The 25,180-nt window shown below is 41.8% G+C and overlaps 1 protein-coding gene across 1 annotated transcript in view; it reads right to left on the bottom strand.

Annotated features, from left to right (window-relative positions):
* Window positions 1-25,180, bottom strand: part of LOC309548144 (uncharacterized protein) — a gene marked incomplete at its 5' end in the record, with an annotated part of 250,508 nt that overhangs the window by 155,758 nt on the left and 69,570 nt on the right. Inside the window, 4 exons of the mRNA XM_082248108.1 lie at window positions 6,620-6,822; window positions 11,107-11,316; window positions 20,435-20,620; window positions 22,374-22,484. Coding sequence (XP_082104234.1) covers window positions 6,620-6,822; window positions 11,107-11,316; window positions 20,435-20,620; window positions 22,374-22,484 — 710 coding nt within the window. The remainder of the gene's footprint in view (window positions 1-6,619; window positions 6,823-11,106; window positions 11,317-20,434; window positions 20,621-22,373; window positions 22,485-25,180) is intronic.

Raw genomic sequence — 25,180 nt, 5'->3', positions numbered from 1 at the left:
AATGAAGTTTTATTACTCAGATAGGCACATTATCTATATCAGTGATCTTTACCTTTGAAAACGTCATCTGTGACGAAACGCGTAGGGTCACGGTGTGCTGACGTCACCCCCCCCCAGCGTCAAGTAAGTGCGGGCGAGCATAGCCGACCGGCCGGCGGCTTCCATACTTATGCAAGGTTTATCATCCTGCATGTGAGTGTTATTTTGTTTTTACAAAATAAAGTCTGTTGGATTTTACGCTATGGCTTTCCCCTCTTTTGTTTTATATTGCTGATTTACGCCTGGGTTGTCAATATCTTAACCACTTGCCGACCGCCGCACGACTATCTACGTCGGCGGTCAGCCCCTCACAGGCAAACTAACGTAGGGCTACGTTGCTTGCTTGTGAGGGTCTAGGGAGCGAGCGCGCGCCCCCGGAGGCGCGCTCCCGCTCCCGCGTGGTCACGGACCCCCCCGCGCGTGTGACCAGCGGACCCGATGTCCGCCGGCCACTCGGCGATCGGCGGGGGAGAGGGAGAATGTCAGGCAGCTTGTGTAAACAAACTGCCTGTCATTCTCCTCGCTGCAAAGACACTGATAAAACGGATCTGGTATGTAGATCCGTTGATCAGTGTCCTTACAGCTAGAGCCACAGCCAATCACAGTAGAAACCACGCCCCTAGGGACACACACAGCCCCTCCCTTCCAAATAAAGTTAACCCCTTCACTACCAGTGTATTTTTACAGTAACAGTGCATATGTATAGCACTGATTACTGTAGAAATGTCACTGGTAACCCCAAAAGTGTCAAAAATGTCAGTCAAGGGTCCGATCTGTCCGCCGCAATGTCGCAGTACCGCAAAAAAAATCGCAGATCGCCGCCATTACGCGTTAAAAAAAAAAACAACAAAAATGACAAAAATCTTTCCCTTTGTTAGTAAACGCGATAACTTTTGCGCAAACCAATCAAAATACGCTTTTTGCGATTTTTTTTACCAAACATAGGTAGCATAAAACAAATTGGCCGAAAATTTTTAAAAATTTTGATTTTTACATTTTTTTTTGGGGGAATTTCATATAAAAAAATGTGAAAAATATTGCTATTTTTGCAAAATTGACGCTCTTTTTTTGTTTATAGCGCGTGATCAAAAAATCGCACAGGTGATCAAATACCACCAAAAGCAAGCTCTGTTTGTGGGAAAAAAAGGACGTCAAATTCGTTTAGGTACAGCGTCGCACGACCGCGCAATTGTGCGTTAAATTCACGCAGTGCCGAATCGCAAAATACCCCCTGGTCGGAATGGGGGTAAAATCTTCCGGGGCTTAAGTGGTTAAGCGCACCTCTGGAGCCAGCTGAATTTCCTATGTCCTCTGGAGTTTCATGTCCAAAAATCAGAACATATGTTATATGTGTATAACCTCCGAGGATCTGGTAAGAAGCGCTGAGATTGGTGGTGGATTCAGTAGCCCTTTTCTGTCAGCAACCTCTTGGCACTATTTAATGAGCACCTACTTTTTTAATTCGGTAAGGAGTACCTGCACGTGCTTGATTCACTTATTGGTGTATACTCACTGGTGAAGGCATTGCACTTTATTTGTGAGTGCATCATCTTTATATTATTTTCTTTTGTTGTTTGGTTTTACGATATGGCTATCTTTTTTCTCATTTTATGAATTCTATGCATCTGAACCTCTTGGGAGTCTCCATTACTACATCATAAGGGCTCTCGTTGGTTAAAGGCATCAAGATTTCCTGACCTTGATTTCCTGTTATTTATATATGGCTTTCTGGTAAGCACAATACCATCAGGAATCTTTACCTGAATACTTTTTATATCTTCACGTCATAATCTTTATGGACTCACTAAAGGACATTTGATATTTGTCTCACTTTATTTAATATTTAGCGCAACTTTTTTATTTGTATATTGTTTTGGGTGCGGTCACACTTGAAGTTGCTGCTTATTTTCTATTTTTATTTGCACTAGCGTGGCTAATATACATTTTGTTTACTTATTATTAGTGTATTTTATGTGTGGCCCAAGACAATTCCTCTTCTTCCAATGTGGCCAAGGAAGGTCGAGGTTGGAGACCCCTGTTTTAAAGACTTTGTAAAAGCACACTCTAATACAAGCTGAAGCCTGTTTGTAGAAGGCCCTAAATAAATCTATTTATAGCCAACCTAAAGGTTGAATCTTAACTGGCTGCAATGTAACAAAGGCTCATTATTTTCCCTGACACACCAAGTCATTTCAACCTGAATACTTTCTGGCAAGCATAAATATTCTTACCATAGTGTTTCCTGAAACTAGCCATGTGATAATAAAACCTGACTGATAATTCAATTCCTTGTAAACCACTGTGTAAATAGTGAAAAGGTTAATCGGCATTAAACGCCTTAATCATCACATTTCTAAATAAAATGTTTTGCACACAGGTCTAGCCATTAAACAGTTTGTTTACTTTTGCCCAAAAACTCTCTATACAGATAAGGGATATCTGTAGATGAAAACAAGCTGTGCAGCTTTGATCAACATTGAATATTGCCCTTGCTATAGGAGTAGGCCATTTACATACCTCATTAAACCTGACTGGAAAACTCCCAGGATGTTGCTAGGACGTTGCTAAACATCGCCAGCTATTTGTTCAAATATTTTAACTGAACAGTTTAATCGAGGTGCTATGTGTCCCAATAATATCTTGCCATGCATCCTCTTGAAGATCACATCAGCTTGCAGGTTTTGTGTTAGGGTTAGTCTTCTGGTTATGGAGTGTATAAGCCCTGGTTAACATTTGTGCGATCGCGGAGATCGCATGTAATTCAGAGCGCACTGCTCCTAAATTACATGCGATCTCATGTGTGGTGCAAATTTCAGCCATACAATTTGTATGGCTGAATTCGCACCGCATCCGCACTAAACTCGCACATGAGGCTTTTTTTTATCCGCAGCAGAATCGGATTGCATAGTGGTTCACACTAGTGCGATTCGATTCTGTGCGAACTTGCAGATCGCACTGCGATATGCGATCGCAACTGGGGGTGTCATTAACTTTTAATTGACACCCCCTGCGTATCGCATATGGCAGTGTGAAGTGCCAGAGGTGCGGATGCAATGCGGGATCACGCTGCATATTCACAGCGTTCCCGCATCGCACAAATGTGAACCGGCACTAAGGGTGGAGTAGTAAAGTCCATGGGCTTAAATGAGTTGTCCAATACACCTGGAGACAGTGGAACGAGATGCAGGTTCCCTCAGAAATTACAAAAAGAGCTTGTAATAAATATTTTGTCTAAATGAAGTTGCAGCTGAGAGATAGAGTTGAAAAGCGCACAGCACATCCAGACAGTGGAGGGAGACTGCCTTGGGATGGCAAGGAACAGGACATAAAAATAACAATGTCTTGGTTAAGGTTTTAGGAAGAAACCACCTTGGGAAGGAAGGAGAATTTTGGCCTTAAGACAATCTTGTTCCTATACAGTACAAAATAGGGTTCAGTACATGTTAAAGCGGTCAGCTCTGAGAAACGGCACGCCAAGGTTATAACTACACGAAAGGCAATCTTGTCAGGTATATTCGTAAGGGGAATTTCCCTGACAAGCTCAAAAGGTGGCTCCTAGAGAGTCAAAAGAACCAGATCCCATGGCAACATCGGGAAATGGAGATTTGAAAAAGGTGAGTAACAACCTGAATGAAACTTTCACCAAAGATTGAGAGCAGTCTTTGGAAAAGGATCACTAGGGCAGAAATCTGACACTTTATGGTACTTAAGGCTAAACATTGATCCAGACTCTAAAACCAATAATAAATTAGTGACCTTCAAATAAACACGAAATACATAAAATTAAAAAAACATCAGTAGGATTCACTAAGTGAGTAAAAAAGTCAAATACCGTATATAGAAATTAGTCCAGCAGAAGTTCCAAAATGTGAAAAATATAAGAATAAAGGTGTGAACAGCTCCAAACCATAAACAGATCAAAGAATCTTCTGTGCAGGAATATTCACCCAGATGCACTGATAGTGAGTAACATAAGCTCCTTACCAGAAGGTATCGACCCTCTTAAATCGAGCAGTCAAACAGCGCTTTTAAACTACCATACACCTAAACCGTCCATGCTGGATACTCAGCAGGATATTTATAATACTCTCATAATAGACATTCAAATGGCGTTTCTCTTTAAAGGTCCACAGGCACTCATCTTAAATAAATGTTTCACTCATAGAGAATACAAAAATAAGCAGCTTCATAGTGTAGTATTAAGGGATAGAATGTATTGAAATAAAGTATTGCACTTACATAGTTAATAAGCCAATATACATATCACAAATGTCAAAAGCCGGATCCGAAAAAACACCGTGGTACTGCGTGATGATGTCACAGGTCATGTAGACTCCAATCTACACGTTTTGTCATATAGCGATGTCGTCAGAAGCGTGATATTGTATAAATATATTTTGTGAATCTGAGCGCAGGTGATAGTGGTAAAAATATTGATCTAGACTCGATAACAGAAAGTACAGTATTTGTCCCATGGAGTACTTGCTGGGGTGGAAATGTCTAGCCTCACACCATGTGCAATGCTAGACCTTAGGAAAGGACAACTTTCCAGCCTTTAAAAGTGTATGAATAACTGAAGAGGGCAGGCCCTTATGCTTTAGGACCTGAGTTTCAACAGTCAACCAAAAAAACAGCAACCATGAATCAGGCTGGTAAACCAGCCCCTGGGACAGAAGATCTGGACAATTTAAAAGGGCCCACAGAGAATATACCAGACGTCTGATGAGGTCTGAGTACCACATCCACCTGGCCCAATGCCTTCAGTCTCTATCCAGCAGAGCAGACGAGGAAGGGGATAGATCAGGCTGAACTGATCCCACAGAGTAATTAGGGCGTCCTTTCCAGTTTGTTGTTGAAAATAGAAGCCAGGAGGTTCACATCAACTTTCCCTCACCTGTGACAGAAGTCTTGAAACACCTCTGGGTGAAGAGACCATGTCCTAGAGTTCAGACGTTGACTACTGAAAAGGTTTGTCTCTCATTTTTCCACCACAGTAATATGGACCGCATATAAGGCTGGTACTTAGAGTTCCACCCAAGTCAGAATCATTCATAAAAAGAAAAAAGTTTGTTTTTCTCAGTCTGACTCCTATGAGATGAACATGTCCATCTCCTAAGGAAACTAAAAAAAAAAATTGAGGCTTGTTGGGAGTGGGGGGGTTATGCAGCTTTCCAGTGTCCAATCTCCTGAAGATGGTAACATAACCTAATATGTTCCCGAACCTATCTTGCGTACTGAAAAGTAAAGAAATCTGATTTTTTTTTTTTTTTCCAAAAAGAGAAATCTGATTTTTATGCTCCCTATAATATCTTTTTCTCAGTTCCAACTGAAGGACTCACTTAGTGAAACTAAGCAGGTGTGAGGTGGGAGACCTGGCCTTCAGTTTTCTATCTGTACCGTGTCCATTTCTCCTGTAGGCATTAATATTACCCTAGGTTTCTTTTTCTAAGATATGTCCCACAATGGAAAATAGAGAGAATAAACTTCTCAAACATAGACCCTTTCCCACACCCTAAATTCTCCATTTCCTAACCAATACACACTGGCTCCTATTGTCCTAATCCTACTATAATACAAATGTATTAACCTACAGCTGGCAAATCTTAAAGTTTATTTTTCAGATGTTTGCAGACATAGATACAAGTGTAAACATATAAAAAGTTGTACTTTTTGAAAAAGATCCTTTGCCCATAATACACCTCCCCTTGAGGGCATGTCAGGCAAGCTCCCTACAGGGAGTAAATGTGCTATCCCTAATTAGTTGACAAAGAGAAATTGGAAATTTGCTGACATTTACATATCTTTCCAGTACTGGCTTCTCAATCTCCACTGCTACAACCATTTGCTCTTCATAAACTGAGATTGATGAATAACGGTCTGAGAATACTTCCTATTTTTGTTTCAGGCTGGTTGGCTATCCTTAGCACAGTGTATAGAAAACAATTTGCATGGCGCTGCCCATTATCCTAAAGTAAAGAATAAACCCCTTGCTTTTAGATTTGTAAAGGACATCCAGATATCTTCTGTGTAGGAAGGCTCTATTACCCTACGCACTGGGTCAGTAGAGGGATTTTTCCCCTTTTTTAGCCATCCTTTGCATACCTTGTCTGGTTATACTTTAACATACAATGAAATTCACAAGGCTTTTTCATTAAACACCAAAGATGCTAAAGAAATCTTGAGGGCTAGCTTTGGAAACTGGTGCTTTTGAAGAAACCCTCTTTCTGGGGATCCATTTTAAAGCACCCCCAAAACACTGATATTCATGCAAAAAAGTAGAATGATGCATGGGAAACATTTTTGCATGGAAGGTGCTTAATTTACTAATTTTTAGTGAATCAAGCCCAAGCAAAGTGAGTCTTTACAAATACAATGGTGTAAATTAATTTAAATTGGTAAAAAGAATATTAACAAAACATTAACTGTTGCCCACAGTGAAACACCCACATTATTATTCTATATTTCATAAAATAAAAAGCTTAAAGCTGACCTTTTAAAACAACTCAATTGTGGGTTACTTTCTCTTCTGCAGTTTTAATTAATCACCCTCAATGTGCAGATGGGTTGCCTGTTTACTTACAGTTTGGTTTCTGCCAGCATCAACTTATCTCCAAGCAGCTCCAGCTCTGACTCCAGGTCTTGAACCCGTACTTGGGACTGAAATTCTTTCTCTTGGCTGGAGACCAGTAGAGCCTCCAAGTTCTTAACAGAGATTCTTTCACTGGTTAGTTGATTTCTTAGGTGTTCTATTTCAGAGCAAGTAGATTCAAATTCACGCTGTAACTAAAAGGAAGTGGGAGGAAAAGACAATTATATCCTTGTACATTTATTCCTTTCACCAACTGAAATATTAGATTTTAAGCACAGTACTACGTGGTATCCTACTTGACTATGTAAAACAGCCCCTAGCCAAATGAAATATTCAACTGATTGAAAAAGAGTATAAAATACTGTGAGGAAAGTGTATAAAAACTGGAACAGCTATGCATAGCAACAAATCATCTTCTATCTTTTCAAAGCTTAAATGAACAAGCTGAAAATAGAAGCTGATTGGTTGCCATGCACAGCTGCTCCAGATTCTATCTGCTTTTGTTTTCATAAATTTCCCACTGGCATAAATAATGCAAAGTATTTTATTGAAACTATCATTTAGTTTGGTTTGCTCAAAGAATATGGAATTACATATTTAGGTAATTATTTATTGTTAGCCCTGTGATGACTTGATTTGTAAAGGCATGCAGCCATTTTGATACATCATTACTGCATAGGACTCTATGGACCCCAAACAGGTGCATCTTTTATGTCCCATCTTAGACTAGCCAGAAACATCCTGATCCCATCCCTCATCTAACATCCTTACAATAATTTGCACTTCTGAAAAAAAAAAAAAATGTCATTGACTTTCCAACTTGTTGAATTATCTCAGAACAACCTGGCAGAGAGACATTATTAACCATGCATCTAGTGTTTCAATCCATGGGGCAAATCACATGCATACAGAGGCAGGTCCTGGTGTGCCTGAAGATGGCAGATGTCTTGTCATTCTAGGGAAAACTTTCCTGCCCTGCCCTACCCTGCCTCAGGCCAGCCATGTACACACTGCCCACAGTCTGTAATGCATTCTTTAACAGCCTATGCAAATGGTAATAAAAGACTGTATAATTAGGATGCAGCTATACTTCTCACCAGCAGTACTGGAAGCACAGTTTGCCTTAAAGGAATTATTTGCATGACTCCACCCAGTATCCTAAGGTAAGCAATACAATCCCTGGTTTTTGCATTTGCATTGGAAATTATGGCATGTAAATACCTTCTGTACTTAGAAGTAATTTAGAGAAAGGACTGATCAGTTACCTTTGGTCTGTCTCACCATAAGATATTCTAAAAAAGACATTTTAAAATGAAGCAGTAGATACTGGCACTGGTATCTCTTAGCAAAGGAAGATTAGTCTTGGAAAAACAGGATACTGGCACAGGAGAGGTCAGTGTACGAACAGGATGATAGGTTTTCTTAAAGCAGACCTTTACTCACCTCTACTCCAGGAATGCGTAGTCTGCACAGCCCCTCGCTAGTGCCAACATCTTCTTGCCAGCTTCTTGACTTCTTGTTGGGTTGACATAACTGCCACGCATACACACAGGAATGAATTCATTCTGGCATGCGCCAGGATTGTATACTGAGCTGAACAGCTCAGTGTAAAATGTAAGGAGCTTGCGAGAATGAAGGTAGAAATCTTTATTCAAGAAGAAACATAGTATGTCTCTTCTGCAATAAAAAAAAAAACTTTCCATTTACAAATTTTATAATTTTTTAAGTCCCACTTTAAAGCCTAACTGAATCTTCAGTTTAAATCAACTAAATACATTTGCGACATATTAAAAAAAAAAAAAAAAAAAGTGTCCAATGTCATAGGCTCAGTTCAAACTACTGTGTGGTGGGAACAAGCAGATTAACGTCAACCCAAATTAATGCTACTTGAGTTTGTGCGATGCAGGGTCATTCATTCTGAATAGCACCTCAACACATCTTGCCAACAGACATACACTGCAGCACAACGCAAGATGCAGCAACACATTCAGTGCAGCACTCTGACAGAAAAGGTGCAGGTCCGTTTTTCAGGCTCTTTGAAGTGCATTGCCATCCCTTTCATTTTCAATGGTCTACATAATGCAGCATGTTAACGTGTCAAAAAAAGTGCATTAATGTACATGCGTTGACACAATGCACCCCAGCGGCAAAGTGTCAACCTACCCTTTCAGTTTGTAACTGCTGTTCAAAGAAAACAAACTGTAAGACTTTGCATACCTTTATGTTTGCAAACCTTTTGTTACCTGGAATGTATTCTGTATGTAATTTAAACTGAATATTTATTTGGGCTTTAAGGAGAGGTTATCATTAGGGTTACAGGGAAGTTTAGTGTGGGAGTGGTCTTAGGGTAGGACATTTCTTTCTAGGCCATTAATAAGGATAAAATGTTACTTTAACCTGCAATATTTCTGGCAATCACAGATACAATTATTAATTACTTGCAAACCACTGTATAATACAATATAATAATAATTTCTGTGTTATTTTTTTTCTCAAGTGCCTCTTTTACATGTTTGCATAGATGCCTTACCTTTTCAAAAAATAGATTACAGAGGACAAACTTAACATGTGCAGGAAGCATTGTATTTTGTTAAGGTTTTTTTTTAAGGGGAACAGTTTTCTTGGATATTAGATATACGAATCAGGGAGATCAACTTATGGCAGAGCCCCATTTAGCTTACTTATGCTTTCATTTAAAAAATGTTTAGATGCATTTTTACATACCTAGATATGTCTTTACCTTTAGCTTCTTATAGTCCTCTGTAAGGCAGAATTAAGACTTGAATAGGGCAGGGCAACACCCTGCACCAATCAGGGCTCTGTTATTTTACACAGTGCTGTTTTAATTATTGTACACTTTCTAGTGTGCCGATGCTCCTTTATTGTCCAAGAAACGGACAAGGAAAAAGCAGGACCAGGATTTGGTGTTTAATTGCAGTTCAGCAAAATGAAGCAGAGTTGTATAACAAATCAGTTTTCATACGTATTTCAACCATGTATTGAGTTGTATGCCTGGAGTTCCACTTTATTGTGATCAATCCTATTGATGGGTGTTAATGCAGTATAGGAACCTGTCATCAGAGCATTACGTAGGCTACCACAGCTGACCTACCCATTTGAAAACTCTAGCTGTTTGGTAAAAAATATTGCTATACTGGTCTAAAGGCTTTAATATTTTTGGGTTACTGGAACAAGCATGAAGACCAATAATTTTGACTTCACTCTGACTTTGCTTGTTACATTCTTATTCTGGAACTTGGAATCAGACTTGAAACCTGAGACAGCTAGGCAACTAGCATTTAAAAAAGAGATCAGCAATGGCAGCCTTCATATTTCTTTTAGTACAGGTTTTCCTTTAAAAACTATGTTTCTGTGTATAGCTTTATACACGTCTGGAATTTGTCTGACCCCTGCATGACTGGCTTTGATGGCACCACTGACAAACTTTGATTGAAAATTTGAAGGATCCAGGTGGAAACTTGTTGGCCAAACAGTGACTACATCCTATCAGATGCTGTCACTGTTTGGGTATTTAGACAGGGGCTCCGAAAATACAATGTAGTGTCTGGAACTGGCAAGAAAGTAATAATGTGAATTGATAATGCTAATATGTGAATTGATAATGCTAATATGTGTCCATCTGATTCACAACAACTGCGATTGAAAATGCTAGATCTGCATTAAAGTGCCCTTTTGTAGATAATCCTAATTATGAACATATTATATCAATTTCATAAACCAGCTAAAACAAAAAACCATATCTCTTAAAAATATGTATACCCATTAACTTGTAGAAAAGCATATTTATTTACACATGTGCTTATAATTAATTTAAAAGACCCTGCCTAATGTGCGTTAAAACACAGAAATGGTGCATGCATCATTTTTTTTAAATGTATTATGTGGGGCTCAGATATGAACCAGTCGCATGAAAATAATAGCTGGGATTTCTACTTGAACTGCATTTTTAAGCAGCAATCACAGGAATGTAACATAAAAAGTCTTAAACCATTGGAACCAAAAAGGTATTGTGGAAAGCAATATTTTTCCAGATATACAGCTGACTTTCTGTCTGAAACCACCATAGAAAAAAGCAATAAATACAATCATAAACATGTCAAATAGGTCCACTTCTGTAGGTTTGAGAACTTTTTATAGATAAGTGGTAATGCTGAGAGAATGTAATCAATGTATACACTAAAATGTATTTTTAGATAAGGGAGATAATATGGCCTTTATATTATTTTATTAACTGCATTCAATACCTGTATGTTCACTGCTTCTAATTAAAACCATATTTCTGTGCTGCTTTTCTTACTAAAGCCTTTGGCTACCACAGATTGCCTATGACTTCTCAAACTATTGAAACAGAGGTTATTTTCACTAGGACAATTTCTTATAAATTCAAAACGTTGGCATTAACAGGAACCTGTGCCTTGCCCGCACATATTTTAATTATATTCTACACAGTAACATACCCTCTCTACATCTTGGGTTTTGGCATAGAGCTGACGGTTTATCAGCTCTTTCCCAGAATCTAATTTAACACAAAGCTCTCGTGTAGTGGTCAGGTCACTGAGGGTGGAAGCCTTTTCTGCTTTTGCCTGCCGCAGCTCTTCCTCCATCCTTGCTGCTGATTTGGTTATGTTGCTTAACTGAGATTTGTAGGACTGCTCCGAGGTAATATGCTGATGATGAAAAACAAAATATACATAAATAAATAAATACACACACGCATGCATACACATATACAGTATATATATACACACAGCATTTCACAAAAATGAGTACACCCCTCACATTTTTTTAAATATTTTATTCTCTTTTCATGTGACAACACTGAAGAAATGGCACTTTGCTACAATGTAAAGTAGTGAGTGTACAGCTTGTATAACAGTGTCAATTTGCTGTCCCCTGAAAATAACTCAACACACAGCCATTAATGTCTAAACCGCTGGCAACAAAAGTGAGTACACCCCAATGTCCAAATTTGGCCCAATTAGCAATTTCACTGGTCACTGGAGGTTCAACATGACACCTCACGGCAAAGAACTCTCTGAGCATCTGAAAAAAAAGAATTTGCTTGGCTCCTCCTGCTGTAGCCCTTAGATGGGAGTGGAGAGCGGCCGGGGGTCACGTAACTGGCCTGAAGCTATCTGAAAACATCGTATTTAGAAGCTTCGTTTTCCACATACACTTACATAGGGGCTGGCAATAATTTTTTAAAATGTTAAATGAATACTAATAGCGGCAGGAGGGGAGAGGTAGCTCATACACACACAGAGCTATCAGGCAGGGAGGGGAGGGGGTAGGAGGACACGGGACAGAGCGGATGACGGAGACACGTATCCTGACCACAATCCCATAGCTCAGCAGCCATGATAAACATGGTCTGCTCTCAGGCAGAAAGTCAAGACCAGGCAGGATCAAATAGGTAATCGGGAGATACAAAGGGGTAGTTGAAAAATGAAAGCACTATGCTACAACTTGCACATTAAAGGGACAGAAGCATCATTTTTTTTTGGGGGTAACCACTATAAATCTTAAACCTCTAGGTCTTCCCAAAAAGATTTTTAAACTATTTCTCCACATTCTGACAGCAGATAAGCAAACAATCACAAAGGCCTGGAAATCCCCTACCCTCTCCCTGGTTAAAAGTTAAGCTGTAAGGACAGCCCCGCATAACCTCTCCAATTATGAGCAGCCCTCATTTTTGTTAGCCAGCAATGATAGGAGAGGATCACAAGTACAGAGGGGAGGGACTTGTTTCAGGTAATGTACTCCAAGAAAAGGATTTTACAGAAAGTTTAAAAAAAAGGGATCTCTTTTGCCGGCTGTGAGCAGGGGTGACGCTGTTCCCTCTCTAGGCCTGTTTGGCCACTCTTTTTGAGGGGGTTTGTCCAAGCTTGAACCCTACTTTGGTGTCTGGCCCCGGGTCCACCCTATACCTTCAGATCCCAGTTGAAATCATCCCTATGGGTTTTGCTCCATAACATTGGGATCCTGCTGCCTACACATTTAGATTATTTTATCTACATTATTTTTCATCTATTATTTTGCCAACATTGATATTTACTCATATAAAAATTATATCTGGACTGTCTTCTGAAGAAGTGGGCATTGCCTGATGAAACGCATAGAGAGCTTGAAAACGTTACATCTGTATGAATGGTGCTTTGTTTCATTTTAAATAATCTTCATCGCTGCATTTGTACTTACATTCCTAATATGTGGATATTGATGACATGACTATGAGCTATATCAATGCTACATATTTTTTTCTTAGTCTGTTTTAATATGTTGTAATACATTTTGTACTTTTTTATATACACTATTAAATTTTTCTCATGCACCACTCATGGGATAAGTTAATTTTAGTTGTTTAAAATATAATGGGGACTGAGTGTTGCTAGAGTTTGAATGTAGGTGGCCTTCCTTACACTGGACCTCATGCAATTTGGATTCTGTGTGTCTCCACTCTTCCTCCAGACTCTGGGACCTTAATTTCCAAATAAAATGCAACATTTACTTTCATCTGAAAAGAGGACTTTGGACCACTAAGCAACAGTCCAGTCCTTTTTCTCCTTAGCCCAGGTAAGACGCTTCTGATGTTGTCTCTATTTCAAGAGTGGCTTGACACAAGGAATGCGACAGTTGTAGCCCATGTCCAGGATACGTCTGTGTGTGGTGGCTCTTGAAGCACTGACACCAACCATAGTCCACTCCTTGTGAATCTCAACCAAAAATTCTTGAATGGCCTTTGCTTCACAATCCTCCCAAGGCGGCAGTTATCCCTGTTGCTTGTGCACCTTCTTCTACCACACTTTTTCCTTCCTCTCAACTTTCCAATAATATGCTTGGATACAGCACTATGTGAACAGCCAGCCTCTTTAACAATGACCTTTTGTGACTTACCCTCCTTTTGGAGGGTGTCAATGACTGTCTTCTGGACAACTGTTAAGTCAGCAGTCTTCTCCTTAATTGTGTAACCTACTGAACCAGACTGAGAGATCATTTCAAGGCTCAGGAAAACTTAACAGGTGTTTTGAGTTAATTAACTGACTAGAGTGATACTGAAGAGATACAGAATTTGCGGTTTTCACTAGGCATAGTCAACAAAAAAAAAAATGCTTGGAATATATCACTCTGTGTGTAATGAATCTATATAAAATTTGAGTTTCACGTTTTTTAATTGAATCCTGAAATAAATTAACTTTTTGTTGATATTCAAATTTTTTGAGATGCACCTGCATGTTCCTGGCTAAAGAACATTATTTTTTATCAAGGAGAAAGGAAGAACATTGGGTATGGGACTTTAAATAAACTTCCCTTGTCACATCAGTATATACAGTACAAGTAATAGTAAAAAATACATCTTTTATTTTATACAATATAAAAACATTGACGCATTTCTCGGATCGTCCGATTCTTCAGGACCAAACGTCTTTAATACATTGAGACAATTAAAAAAAATCTATGAAGAAAGAAGAATACAAACATAGGAAAACTATAACTTCATGAAATTTTGGTGCACGGTCAAATACACATGACAAGTTATTTATTCATACAACCCATCCATAGTAGATATCAATACAGGGTTAACATTACATTTCCGTACAAGGTTGAAAACATTCCTTATGTGTGAGATTATAAGGACAAATCATTTCATAGTGAATGAATGCCTACTTACCCTACTGCACTAGAGCAAACAGGGTAATCTGAGGGAGGAGGTCTATGGACCTATATTAGCCTGCCGGCCCATGGGAGGAAAATCCCCAAATACAGGAGTCAATCAAGGTAACTATATATGAGCAGAAAGAAGGAAAATTTCAGCCAATGAGGAGGGAGAGTCTCAGGCAGCCGAGACACTCCTGAAACTCGCTGGATAGAGATGGGCTCAGGTAAGTATTAGGGGGACTGAGGGGGGCTGTTGCACATACTGTAGAAGGCTTTTTATTTTAATGCATAGAATGCATTAAGATAAAAAAACCTTCTGACTTTACAACCCCTTTAAGGTCAGCAACTTAGAGACTCACAGAAATTATGGCAATGAGAAAGGCATCCTTGCGAGTAAGGCTAGACACTGGAATATCCCTATTAGGTTAAAGAGTAGTCTTTAACCAATAAAAATAAAAATTGGTTGAGATCCCACAGAGTCACTGAGGAACAGACAGATGGAGCAACATGAATGGCACCCTGTAAAAAGACCATAATTGAGGAGTGAGACGCAAGCAGTCCCTGAGGTCTAAACCTTGAAAGTACTCTAAGCCAAATACTTATCCAGACCGGACTGAAGAAAGGACAGGATTCTTCCTACAGAGAACTTCCTGCGATTACATTTTCTTGTCTCACACTATGTGTGAAATATGTGTGATGATAGTCTATTTCTTAGCTTTTAAGAGTGCAGAGATGACGAAACATGACTCTCTCCCACAGGATCTTGGCCTCCAAAGCCAAGTTGATAAAAAAAGTGACCGAGAAGCAGGAGGGCCCACAGACAGTCTGCTGAGGTCTGAGTACCAAGTCCTCCCCGGTGAGTTTGGTGTGATGAGAATCACTGGAATGCCCTCCATTTTGATTCTGGAGTCACCAGAGCATCCACTGTGAAGGCTAGATGATCCCTGGATTTGAAAACAAACCTGTTGAGTTTGCTGTTGAACATGGAAGCCAGGAAGTCACCATCTGTCACTGTCAAGGTCTTACCTTACCTCCCTGTTGGCAGCCATCTTGGACATGTGCAGACTGCTGTCTCTTATAAACTCTGTTTGCATCATCACTTGTCTGCTGCCTGGGCATCGCTCAGTGATGATGTTGCACACCTGACTATATATATCACCTGATGTCTTTCAGACCTTGCCCTTGCGTTTGTGCTGCAAGGTGCATCACTGCTAGCAGTCCTCTGGTCTCTGTGGTTTCTCCGTGCATGACTTGGCTTGGCTGACGACCTCCCTGGCTCTGGATTCCGCATCGGCAGACGACCCCGCATCAGACGATGACCTGGCTTCGGCAGACTACTTGCTTCTGGACTCTATCTCGGCTTGGATAACTACCTGTTCCTGGACTTGAATTCCGGCTTGAATGACTACCCGTTTCCGAACTTGACCCTGGGTGTTCTTGATTTTGCTCCTCTCTTTTGCTGTACGATTATTGTTATTTAAATAAATCGCTTTATTTTACTTGCATTTTCATGTGGTCTGGTTTCCAGGCACCCTGACAGACAGAGGACTTGAAACACCTCAGGGTAAAGAAACTGACTGACTAAGCCCACCTGACAGTTTTACACACCTGGGATGTGCACAGCAGTCAAGGCTAGAATGTGAAGTTCTGCCCAAGCCAGAATCAGATCTGTTTCTCTTTGACTTCTGGTCCTTCCCGTGGCATTGTCTGAGTCTTCTTCAGAGCGAGATAGAAGCTTGTCTGATGAGTGAATTGCATCAGCATGACATCATCACGTCGGTGATGCCTGGACACAGATTGTATTCTATGGACACTCTGCCTTCCTCATAGCCGCAGCTATAGCAGGACAGTGCACACTGAGACTGCAGCGTGTGGTGTTGGGAGTGCAGGGAGCGGGATAATTCTCCCCTGTGAAGACAGGTGGACAATTTGGCACCAGTTAGTGCAAACAGGGAGTATCGGGAAGCGGTGAGATACACTGGGACCGGTCACCCCGCTGGGCTTACACATCCATCCCCCGCTGATGCCATCTCACCAACACACACGCGGCAGCAGCAGGACTGTCCACATGGAAGCTGTAGCATGTGCTGCTTGGTGTGTAGGGAGAAGAAAATCCCTCTCTTTCCCCGCAACTGCCCCCGGTTGACACCATCCCACCAAGCACACTGGATTACACACACACAAGCCTCTAGGCCCTGTAGCCCTCCCTTGTCCCAGGCAACTGCCTTACTTATACAGTCCATATTTATATCTTATGGCTACTGGCACATATGTGATTTATGCAAATATCCTGGGACTGCTATAGGACTGATGCACTTGTGCATACTTACCTGTAAAGGCTGTATGAATTGACCAGTGGATCATCTTACAGGGCAATCATTTATCTTGTGGGTCCATAACTATTTTCTTTTAATTTGGTCTTTTTGCTGTCCATATACACACACTAACCTATTTGTGAGTGGATGGATGAGTGGCTGTGGTAGCTACCTGTATCCTTGGACAATGTTGTCATAATTTAATTGTGTAAATGGTGGAGGTGCAGTTTATGTAATTATTAATATTGTTTTTAAACAAAGCCTTTTGTACTTTTTCAATACTGGTTGTTCCTCGTTGACAAAATCTTGCGGACCTTCTGTCTATTTTTTGCTTCTGAAGGTCTGTTATGTTGCAGGGATGTTGGCAACTTTTGATGACATACAGTGGTGTGGAAACAGATCAAATTTCCAGTTTCTAGCCCCTGGACACGATATTCTGGATCCAAACATCTAAAAATGTTCTGGGACAAGATGGCTGAGCAGCCCAACAAATGTCCCCTCAGGAGTGGGAGCCTCCTCATTTCGAGTGTTTCCCAGATGGAGAATTTGCCTTCTTTTACTGTTGCAAAAAGGTAATTTTGTCCCTAGTGTTTTCCATAAAGAAGTTGTACAGGCATTCGTCAATGAGGCATTCCCCATCATAGGGCATACGTAAGAGGTGTTTCTTGCACAGATGCTCTGCAGATCAACGTTTGAGCTGTAGGGTCCATATGTACCGAAAGGAAGCCCATTATAGATGTTTGTCGTATGATACCCGCTAGACCAGGGGTATTGAATTAAAATTCATGGAGGTCCGATTAGTAAAATTTTCTTCCAGCAGAGGTCAAGATTGCATTTTTGCGTGATGACTCGGATTCTTTACATCACAGCCCAGGTGTGCAGGCACGACAGCCCATTCATTTGAATGGGCTGTTGTGTCTGCGTTTTCTGCTGGGAAAAGGCCCTGGCACCTTTTTAAAAACGCTGTCGCATGGAAACTGCATGGTGCGTATGTACCATGCAATTTCCATGTGTGGGAAACCGCACCTTGTATTTCATTGCGTTTAAGAGTCAATTGTACCCCTGCACGTTTTCTGTGCAGCTGCTTATCCCCCTTCACATCACCACTCACAGCACTGTCCCTCTTCACATCGCCACCCCCCACACACCACTGTCCCCTTCACATCACCACCCCCCACACACACCACTGTCCCCTTCACATATCACCCCCAAAGCACTGCCCCTTTCATAACCCCCAACCCACAGCACTGCCTCCCTTCACATATCACTCCTGCAGCACTGCCTCATTCATATCCCCCCCACAGCACTGCCCCCTTTACCTCCCCCCATAGCATTGCCCCCCTAATACCCCCCACAGCACTGCCCCCTTCACATATCCCCCCAACAGCACTGTCCCTCTCACATCCCCCCACACCACTGCCCCCTTCACATATCACTCCTGCAGCACTGCCCCCTTTACCTCCCCCCACAGCACTGCCCCCTTTACCTCCTCCCACAGCACTGCCCCCCTATTATCCCCCCCCACAGCACTGCCCCCTTCACCTCCCCACACAGCACTGCCCCCCTCACATATCCCCCCCACAGCACTGCCCCCTTCATATATCCCCCCAACAGCACTATCCCTCTCACATCCCCCCACACCACTGCCCCCTTCACATATCACCCCCAAAGCACTGCCCCTTTCACATCCCCCTCACAGCACTGTCTCCCTTTACATCACCCCCCCCCCCACACACACACACACAAACACACACCACTGCCTCCTTATATCACCCCCACAGAACTGCCCCTTTGCAACACCCCCACACACATACACAGCACTGCCCTGTTAACACACACCCCCATAGCATTTCCCCCCTTTACATCAACACACACCACTACCCTCTAGACATATCACCCCCACAGCATTGCTCCCGTTTACATGAATCCCCACACACCACACTAACCCCCTGTACATGATCTCTGCTCCCCAATCATCTTTCACAACTTCACAGCCCTGTCCTCCCTTCACTCTCCTACCTTACACAGAGCAGAGAGCAGGAGGCGGGACAATCTCGAGGAAGGCAGAGGAACAGCAGCACCACATGCATAGAGGCAGCCGACTGTGGGCCTCCCAGCCAATCACCTCCCGCCTCCCTGCAGCCAATCACCTTCCACCTCCCAGCAGCCAATCACCTCCAGCCTGAAATGTTAATTCAGGCAGCTGCCTCCCTCCATTCAATGCCGGTCCCGCCCCCAGGCCCAGTCCCTCCGGCCATCCACCCTGCTCTGCTAATGACAGCAGCAGAGGCAGGCAAGAAAACCAGCAGCTGATCGCAGCGGTCCTGATGGAGCAGCAGCTCGGGCCGGAAACGGGCCGCGGGCCGCCATTTAGTGATGCCCGCGCTAGACTATCAAGACAATAGAGAAGGGCCACAGGAATGAGGTCCAGAAAGATTGGTTAGGATAGATTTAGGATCCCGGGACATGACCTTGGACCAAAAAGCTGAGGTCTGGCAGATGAATATAGTCACAATGGCAGTTTGCATGACCAAGAGGGAGAATAAGGCCCTAAAATAGGATTCTAGTCTTTTATTCACTGGGTTTTAAATATGGTGATGTCCTCAAAAGGGACAGTCAGAATTTTGGTAAGACAGGAAATGTCTGGGTCCATAATGAGGAGGCCACTTCTTTAGTAACCCATCCTTCATAGGTGATGAGGATAAAGTCCTTTTCCAGGTTAGGCCATACAGGACTGGGTGCAATAGAAAATGCTTTGAAAAAATCTTAACAGGTTGAGGGCTCTACAGAGAACCGAGGATAGCTACTTTAGGTGTAGCCAGCGCAGGCACCTCCAAACCTAGGCATGAGCAGACTGCGTTAATAAGGACTGAGATAGTGTCCTTAGGTTTTGGAGTAATGTGTGTAGATTGTGACTCCTCCTATACCAAATCTTAAAATAAGGATAAGGTAAAATACTCATTCTCGGCTGAATGTGCAGAAGCCACCGCAGCCTCAAGGAACTTAGAGACTCTGGAGGAGAGAACATGGAAACACGCTTTCACCCCCTGCATTCTGAGTCAGCTATCATGGCTGTAATTTTGCCCATAAACTCAGACATATTAGCTTCCCTAAACAAAACAGAGGAAAGGTTAACCCTTAAAGAGGTTAGGGAAGACTCAGAGGCATGCTGCAACTCAGGCAGAGGTCAGTAATTAGATGATGTTGCAAGACCCCCCCTCCCTACACTGTTAGGAAATGGAAAGCCTGGAAAGCCCCCAGGACTACTGCCCTTGAGCTTATGGTACACCATACCAGGACAGAATAGGACACAGCTGCAGTGCTGTAGGAAAGGCAGGATTCAGGAAGCATGCCTCCCCCGTTCACAGGGAATTCTCTGGGGGACGGGTCACGGTGCTACAGGGAGCCTACTGGAACAAGGTGAAAAGTATGCATTTACTCCCTCATTCTCGATTAGGTAGATAAACAGGGCAGTGACATTACAAGCCCTACCTCATGCAATCAGAAAACTATTTAAATGTATTTAAAAAATGCAAAGCGTTCCCTGAATGGTGCCAGCGGCGGTGCTTACTACACCACGGGAATTCCACAGGTATGGCACATACATACTTACATTGGTCCAAGATGGGCCAATGTAACTGTTTAAAAGCTGCCATACCTAAATTTCAGCTTTAAGCTTTAACAAGTGAGCTAGCTGCAAGGAATGCATAAGGAGAACTAAACTTCCACCTTCATGAGGCAAATAAAGATAACATTTAACAAGTTACATTGTGAATAACAAAAAATACTAAATGCCATAACATATGCTTCTTACCTGTTCAACTTCCAATTCTAAGGAATCAACTCTCTCTTTAAACCTCCGTCGTTCAGATTCTGCATCAAGAAGGTCCAGTTTGACAGAATTAAATTCCTTTTCAAGCTGGTAAAACTTATTCTCCCATATACCTGCCTGTGATGAGGATTTACGGTAATTTTCAAGAAGGTCTCTACTTTCTTTTTCCTGCATAGATAGATCATTAAGAAATGAGATATGGCTTATAGTTGAAGAGAAGCTGTTTCACAGTACAGCCTTTTACAGGCAGGAAATGTATACCTAAAAATACCCCAGTGGGATTGGTACTATGAACCCTTATAATATGTATATATAATACCCATATATTAATTATGGTTAATAAAAGATATTCTTTTTCTAAAGCAAAAGTGTGACTGGCAATTTTCAGAACAGCATACACTTGTGCCCTTTACGGTCCTTTCACACTGGTGCCCTTTTGTCGTGTTAAAACGCACCTTTCCAGAACGACAAAAACTCATTGGAATTATTCATCTTTAAATCCTATTTTAACATTTCACACCACTGAAATCCACCTTCCAATTTAAGTCAATAGGAACACACTAAAAATGCACTAAAAATGCACAGAGGGAGAGTTTTTGGGGTCACATGACAATTTTCTTTAGAAAGATGCTGGTTATTAAGAAGCTGGTACCTGCTGGCGTCTTAACAACCAGTAAATAATTCGTTGTTAAGGAATCCGCACTTGCCGGTGTCTTTAACAACCAGTGAATAGCTGGTTGTTGATCTGTGTCAGATTGAGAGGTCTCTGGTCCTGGGTGGAAGGCAGTATAGCAGGTCTTGTTGTATAGGACCCTGCCAGTCCACGGGCTCTGGGGAAACTGTACCTACTGAGCGGGTCCCACTTGTGAAACCAACATATAGTAGATCGACACCATCTTGGCCTGGAGCTGGTCTGTCCATGCTCCAGACATGTCCCCCTAGCTGGCTGTCAAGGACACTGGCGGGTGCTGGCTTCTTAACAATCAGCTATTCACTGGTTGTCAAGGAAGCCGGTGGGTGCCTGCTCCTTAACAACCGGGTATTTACTGGTTGCAAAGGACTCCAGCAGTGCCAGCTCCTAACAACCAGAGACTAATGCATGCAAAAAAGCATGTAATTGCATATGCGGTGCATTACATTTTAATGCAACAAGGCTGAAATCTGCTTCCACTAAAATATTCACTGAAATCCCATGCAAGAAAATTCCAAGCTCTACAATGCCCAGGTCTTGTCAAACCAAAGCAGTAGAAAAGCAAATTCCATCTAATTGAACTGACTAGATTTCAGGTTCTACATTATTTGACAGGAACATTCACCCAGGATTCTTCATTGTAGCAGGATATAATTAGCTTCTATCTATTCACAAAGAATCACTTTTTATAAAATAAGCAACATAACATAACATTACTTTCCTACTTTCCATGTCCTTACCTAAACATACTTCATACTTCAAAAATGCATCATAAAATACTGTTAAGCAGAAATATGCTTTTTAATATTTTTTGCAAATAAACCAAAAAGCCTTATCAATGCATGCTTTTATTTTTTTCAAGACATCACAAAGCATTTGTTTAGTTTGTGTATGTATGTTTGGATGTCATTGAAAATAAACTATGCACACCACAATGCACATACACAAAGGGATGTGGTATGGGCAAGATTACACAAATCATAACACGTGTTAACAAGTGTACAATACTGTAAATAGGCCCAACACTTTGCTTAGAAGAATTTTTTTTTTTTTTTTTTTACAATGTTCCTGTTCTCAGATAAGGAAATCATGAAAAAAATATCTAGACATTGAGAAATTGATCTGTTTATTAGCTGTTTGGCTTACAACTGCAATAATCCAATTTCAAAGTGCCTTAAAAGATAACAGTATAACATACTTGGCAAAATAAATTAAAAGCATTACACTTACTTTGGAATTCACTGAACTTTCAAGTCTGGCAATATCTGTTCTAGCTCCCTGCAGTTTTAACTTCACGTCCTGAAGTTCATTTTGAGAGTCTTTTAGTTTATGGGTAAATGTCTATAAAAATGAAACAATGCAATGCAGTTTCAGTATATCAATTATTGTGGTGTTGACTGCAACTACGTTTACTCAATGAGTACATCGTTCGCCACATAGCACACACAAAAAAACTCCAGAGGTTCACCTCCAGTTATATGAGGTTACACGAGGGTAGAAACCTTAGCAGGTTTGTGTGCATTTCTTCCCATCTGAATTATACTACCTGTGTTCTGTCTATGTGCTTGGGCAGATAGGGAACACAAATAATGTAACTATAAGTAAGATAAGCAAGCTATTGATGCACAAAAGAAATGTAATTAAACTTTTCTTAAGATAAGATATGTTGCTGGTGGCCCTGAGTGGACATACCACTGATCATGATGAGACCAACAATCAACGATACATGGTGAGCATCGTAAAACTATCTGTGTCCTAGTCAGACCTTCAATCATAGTCCCTGGCTGAGAGAAGTCTTCCAGTACCAATCTCCTTGGCAGCCCTGAGATGTCATGTGGCTAAATGCCAAGAGTGACAAAGGAAGTTAATGCTGGAAGGTGTGAAAAGAGGTGTCAGAAATCTTTTAACATTCTTATACACAATTATACTATGGCATACTTTGAGAGCTATACTTTTTTTTTTCTTTTAGCCCACAGATATCTGTCCCTTCTATATAAGGGCTAATTGGTTGTGTTTGCCCCCCCCCCCCCCAGGCCAAAGGTCCTCAGCATTCTCCTGCATAAGTATGCAGTATTTGAAAAAATCTAAACCAAACAACAACTGACCAATGACAATCATAAAGCAACATATAATACAGTCCATTAACCAAAGGCGGACCCTTTTCTATTAGGTTTGGACCCATTGATTTCATTTTAAATCCACCAATCACCATAGGACATTTACAAAGTCAGTGGTGTGATCAGTGTGGAACTACTCATATATGTGTACAATACACAGTAACTTGTTTGAATACAGTCTAGAAACGTTATCAAGTTTGCATGCATTGGTTTCAGTACACAGGCTTCTATGATGTAAGCCTGTCTTCTGAGTATATGCTTGAGCTGATGTCCACATGATGAACACAGTTTCTCGTGTAAATTATTCAATACAGCCCACAATTTCCTTTGTGACTGATAGCTGCAATAAGATTATTGTCCAGGAAAATGTAAACAATCATTTAACATGTTTCATCACAGAGTACACAGGAACATTTAGTGCTGTCATCATTGAAAATATGATGTTAGGCCTCATGCACACAGGGCGTTAGAAAAAACGAGCTGCAAAGCCACTACCAATGCCAAGAAAAAGCAGCTTTAAAACGCGCTTTTAGTAGCTTTTTCCATTGGCGTTAATGCGCGTTTATCTCTTTAGCTTTTAGCAGCATTTCTCTAGCTCTGTTCAAAATCAATGGTTCCCTATGAGAGCCATCTTTGATCCAGCTTTCAGCCCAATTGATTTAAATAGAAGTCGCATCCAAGTCAGATCATAATGATCCGACTTGTGCTCTGAGGATCTTAAAGGGGAACCCCATGCCAAAATGAAAAACAAAAAAAAAGGGTCGCGGGGCCCTTTGAGTCTGGTATGGATCTTACAAGGGAACCCCATGCCAAAAAAAATAAAAACGGAGTGGGATCCCCCCAAAATCCATACCAGACCCTTATCTGAGCATGCAGTCTGGCAGGTCAGGAAAGGGGAGGGGACGAGTGAGTGCCCCCCCAGACAATACCAGGCCACACGCCCTTAACATGTTGATGGGGACAAGGGTCTCTTTCCGACAACCCTGGGCGGTGGTTGTAGGGGGGTCTGCTGGCAAGGGGACCCCCAAATTCTGCCCCATCCCATGTTTAAGAAGCAGCAGAGAGCAGAGCTGGCATAATTATGGGAGACAGCGTCGGAGGAGGACTGGGTCAGCAGCGTAAAAGATAGCAGCGGCAGAAAAGACCGGAGGCAGAAGACGGGAGGGAGAAGCTAGAAGGAAGAAGACCTAAGGGAGAAGATCGGAGGAAGAATTTTAATAAAGGACTTCTGAAAACTACACTACACTGCCTTTTTTTGGGGGTGAATGGGTAGGGGTACAATGTACCCCATACTCATTCATATGGGGGGGGCGGGACCTGGGGGCCCCCTTGTTAAAGGGTTCTTTCAGACTCCGATAAGGCCCCTGCCTGCAGACTCCCAAAACCACCAGCCAAGGTTGTTGGGAAGAGGCCCTTGTCCCTATGAACACGGAGACAAGGTGCTTTGGGGGTGGGGGGTGCAGAGCCTCCCCCGCCCCTAAGCAATAATACCCTCATGTTGAGGGCGTGTGGCCCAGTATGGTCCAGGAGGGGGGGGGGGCTCGCTCACCCCCTCCCCTTTCCTGACCTGCCGGGCTGCATGCTCGGATAAGGGTCTGGTATGGATTTTGGGGGGGAACCCCACAACGTTTATTTAATATTTTTTTTGGCATGAGGATTCCCCTAAAATCCATACCAGACTCAAAGGGCCTGGTATGTATCCTGGGGGTGGGAGACACCACGCAGTTTTTTTTTTTAAATTTTGGCGGGCGTGGGGTTCCCCTTCAAGAGGACGCGCCACAAGTTGGATCATCATGATTCAACTTCGATGCGACTTCCATTCAAATCAATGGGCTCTCATAGAGAACCATTGATTTTGACATGTGCAAAAAAAAACAAAACGCTGTATCCGGTGTTAAGCCGCCTTTAACGGCGCCAGAC

This window comes from Pelophylax lessonae, assembly GCF_965119305.1.
Source record: "Pelophylax lessonae genome assembly, chromosome: 2".
Lineage (NCBI taxonomy): Eukaryota > Metazoa > Chordata > Amphibia > Anura > Ranidae > Pelophylax > Pelophylax lessonae.
The sequence above is the reverse complement of the archived record's forward strand: the minus strand, read 5'-3'. Positions and strand labels throughout refer to the sequence as shown.